The 4537-nt window shown below is 43.3% G+C and overlaps 1 protein-coding gene across 1 annotated transcript; it reads right to left on the bottom strand.

Annotated features, from left to right (window-relative positions):
- Nucleotides 1–1974: 1974 nt before the first annotated feature.
- LOC116254358 (uncharacterized) lies at nucleotides 1975–2937 on the bottom strand. Its single transcript, XM_031629732.1, has one exon. It carries the CDS (start codon nucleotides 2935–2937, stop codon nucleotides 1975–1977), a length of 963 nt encoding a protein of 320 aa, XP_031485592.1.
- Nucleotides 2938–4537: the final 1600 nt, after the last annotated feature.

The raw sequence follows: 4537 nt of genomic DNA, 5'->3' as shown, positions 1-4537 counted from the left end.
CTGGGGCTTCATGCAGTGGGGAGAGGCAAAGACTTTGCAAGTGGGTGACATGTATGCTCATATTTTATTTACTGAAGGTTGCTTTTATACCATACCTTTTGTTGTTGATATTTATTGCGAGTCAGTCATTGAGGATGTAAGAACCTTAACATATATATATATATATATATATATATATATATATAGAGAGAGAGATGGGACATGGAAATGTAGATTTCTCCTTTTGCTTTATGTTTGAGGTTTTTCACTTTGATTTGGGTGCGTTCACTTTATTGATTGGATGACAAGGCAGCACTGTGGAGTCCAAATTTCTACCACATAAACATTGTAAGGCAAGATAGGGTTGAGATGTGTAAGCTTTTGGGGACCAGAATAATAATGAGGAACACGTAATCCCTTTATATATGTAAAAAGAAAAACATGGGTAGGAATTAAAGATCATCAAGCTTACATGAACAGTGTTTCTTTCTATTTCTTTTCTTGGAATTAATGTGTCGTGGCTCCTTTCTTTTTTAAAGAATTAGATCCCTTGTTGTAGATGAGTTGGTTCCTTTGCATCTTGATATTATTTTTTTAAGTAATGTAAGAAACAAATAGTGTAAATTAATTCATTAATTTGAGCCTCATACTTAGTTCAAAGTGCTCGTTTGAATGGTGAAATAGGCCTCTGCATACCCAAAATTGAGAATAGGTAGAACACTATTTTGTCGTTAAATTGGCATGCAAAATAATAATAATTATAATTATAATAATGCCAACAAAAAAAAAAGCTTCTTTTGAAAGTACAGATCTAATTGTTTCACAGAAGAGCTTTCTTTTATATTTTGAGAAGAAGTACTCAGTTTTTTTTTTTTTACATATTTTTTTTTATTAATGTGTGTAAGTAATTTAGTCAGAATCTATTTCACTACATGACAAACTATATCTGGGGATAAGAAATCAACGAGAAGTATGTCCGTGACGTATAAGCGGAGTTTCGTGCCTCCTCGTCATTAACACAAAACTGTTGTTGACAACTCCGCAAGCAAACACGCAATTGCTGTCATTCTCCGAGTTTTTTCCTTTCATTTTTTTAAGCTGTGACCAACCAAGAGTACCAACAAAAAGAAATACAGATATTGAATGATATGATATGATATGATATGCAACATAGTATATGATGAGGTGGTTATGATATTGCTTACAGGAAACGGCACCACAGTTTCAGAACCACAGATTTTGATAACTTTGGACTCTCAAAATTGATGGGACTCTGACCCAAGAAACGAAATGCTGCCAATATGGTTTTCAATTCTAGAATTATTACGTCAGATGTTGCCAATGTCAGATCCTTATATTTTGTTCTTTGTTGTTATTGATATATTGCACACAAGCAACTTAACATTTTTATATGGAATATAATAAAAACAAACCTGACGTTTGAGCGCATAAGACGAGCTGCAGCTAAACTAAACTTATTATTGATTCCGTTACTTCACTAAAGTTAAGCATTCTTGTTCACTGTCATTCCTATATATATATATATATATATATATATATATATATATATATATATATATATATATAGAGAGAGAGAGAGAGAGAGAGAGAGAGAGAGAGAGAGAGAGAGAGACTTTTAGGTGCATATATGCTGCAGCATACGCCAAAAAAAATACACTTCGTGCTTGCATTTGTATTTCTAAAGAACAGCACTTAAGTTTGAACCGTTTTATGAACAAATGAATAACGAAGAGAAAAATGGCGTACAACAATAAAAGAAGAGAGAGTTTTCTGATGAGCGGTAGGAGTAGAGTAAGTCCGGATCAACCCGAAACCCGATCCAATAAACCGGTTGCTGATTGCACCCAAGGTGGCCCACGTTCCCCTTGCATTTTGCCACGTATGTAAGTGTGGGCCCGTGTTGTCCACGAGGCATTTTTTGATTGGCGTAGGACGGGAACAGTGTAATATAATGGAGGAGCGGGACGAGGGACCTCAGGTGGAGCGCGTCCCGGGTTTCACTCCACAAGAGATGGAGCACTCGCAGCCTCTCGCAAAGCACGAGAACGGACCCCCTCCCTCTCCCCCGTTCCGGCCACCGCCGCTGCTCTCTTCCAGTACCGGCGTCCGGCATGCGCTCAACTCCTGCAGCGACTCCCGCCGGAAGTCGTGGCCGGACGGAAACTCCGCCCTCCACCTCTCCAGCTTTTGCCGCAGCTCCTCTTTCCCCCCGCTGCTCGGCACGCTCCACTTCTCCACCGAGCTCCCCACCTCGGCCGGGTAGAACTGCACCTCCGATTCGTCCACCGTCTCGGTCCCGCCGAATGACGAGGACCTCCCCATGAACTTCGGTTCAGGTTCGTCATCCTCATCCGAATCGGAATCATTCCGGTTCGCTGCCTCATCCAAGTGGAACTCACTCTTGGTCCGCCTCATCAGACCAAAATTTTCGCCGGTAAGGTCCCGGTAATCCACCGCCGGGGCCAGCTTCGCATATATGGGCACGCTGCAGATCGACCCATCGAGCACAGCCGAGCCGAGGTTGAGAATCCCTTGAGGCCGACCGGACGGCCTCCGGACCTGGAGCGCCGTGAACTTCATGCTGGAGCCGCCGTAGCCTTTGCGTGGGAGCAAGTTTTCGACGAGGACCCGGACGGTGCCGATGAGGGTGTCGCGAAACCAGCGAATGCAGTAGATTTCCACCATGATCGCGGACGTCTCGCTGCGGAGGAACGACTCGTCGACTCGGAAGATGAACTTGTCGTTCCACTGAGGAGAGGTGTGGTTGTCGGAGTCGACCCGAGTGCAAAGCTTGCGGTCGGGACGTATCCAAACGACGGCGTAGGTGGACATGGGCCTCGTCTGGGGGTGCAGGCCCTGGCCGGATATGATGTTGATCTCAAGGAGTTGGAACGGCTCGGGGGCGACGAGGCCGGCGGGCTGGGCAGGCTTCATCATTTTCCGCTACCGACTCGGAACGCGAGGGGTCCGAACCGGTGGCGGAGGCGTCCGACTCGGAGGAGGAAGACCAACCGAGGCGAGAGCACACCGGTGGACCTTTGTGGGGACCATTATGTAAGTAAGGGCGGAGGAATCTAAACCGCGTTGCAGTTGGGCAAGTGGGGACCGCAAACCGTTCAGAGGAGGAAGATTACCATATTTGGTCATTCCATTCCCTCTCTCACTGTCGTCTTTCGCGGGACACCTGCCTGCTTGTCAAGTACAGCATTGCAGCAGTTTTTAACGGGAAAAATTTAGAGTCTAGGGGTGGTGTTTGATTCGAGGGGCAAACCTCTCTTGAAGATTTTCCCAGTTTTAAGAGGGAAAAAATCTCAAGATAAACACACACACATATATATATATATATATATATAATATGTGTGTGACCTATTTACGTGTCGTTGGTAACATGTAGCAACTATATCTTGAAACGAAGAAGCCTTCAAGGGCAAGTTTCTTTGATGGCATTCGAGAATCTATATATGTTTGTTGCTCCACATTTTGAAAAACCTTTTAAAGGGCTAGATTTTTATTAGCAGAAAATTTTCCGGTGAGGAACAAGAAGATAACTCTCCACCTTCCCCATGTCTCCAGGGTCTAAAGCCGTGCGTACAGGAAATTGATGCCCATCTGAAATGAACCGGAGACAGATCTTCTATCAGTCACCGGTCCGATCAACTACCTCCAACTCTCTGGGCAGCAGACTCTCACAGTGCGTGTGTTTGTGTGCCTGTGTGTGGAGCAGAACCAGAAATCCAAAGTATGAACCTTCAAAGAGTTGCCAACCCTAATGGTATGATGTTGAAGGTGAGAGGCAGTGCTTGTTCATAAATGAACGGGCTTTTGAGTGGAAGAGAAATCCGTCTTGCATTTTATATCGTCCTGCGAGGCTTCAGGCCCATTAGAAAACTTGTATTTCTAAAGATGTTCTTGTAAATTGCTTAAAACCAATAAACATACATGGATTCATTACTCGAATTCATGGATTTTGATCTAAACATGTTCTTGTAAATTGCTTAAAGCCAACAAACATACATGGATTCATTACTCGAACCTACACGTAGCATTACGTTTGGATGGAGGGAAAAGGAAAGGATACTAAAGGAAGTGCAACAGATACGTGGTCATATTTCCTTGGAGAAAAAAGAGAAACCAATCTCAGGTGGGCGTGGGACACCTCTGGTTAACTTGAAGAACCTACGTCCTCCATGCATGCATCCCGATCTGCTTGAAACAGTACACAGATATGAATCTTGGAATCACTGATAACTTGACGTATAAAGATGCCAATCATTTTATAAAAATTGGAAATTCAATCCAAATAAGAATTCATACAAATTGGATTGGTTGGTGAATTAAATCGATTTGCCACCAATTTGATTGGAATTTACCACTTTAGCTTGATTTTGACGAACATGGCGTGCGAGGGGATCCCTCTGCTCTTAGGTGTGTTTTCCACTGATTTTTTACTTGCATAGAGCCTTTGTTTCACTAGGGAGTAGTCACGGTATAGTAATGTCTCTATTGATGCCTTGAATAACTCAAGCAATTCATTGAA

This window comes from Nymphaea colorata, chromosome 5, assembly GCF_008831285.2.
Source record: "Nymphaea colorata isolate Beijing-Zhang1983 chromosome 5, ASM883128v2, whole genome shotgun sequence".
Classification (NCBI taxonomy): domain Eukaryota; kingdom Viridiplantae; phylum Streptophyta; class Magnoliopsida; order Nymphaeales; family Nymphaeaceae; genus Nymphaea; species Nymphaea colorata.
Note: the sequence above shows the minus strand (reverse complement) of the source record. Positions and strands in the feature narration are given on the sequence as shown.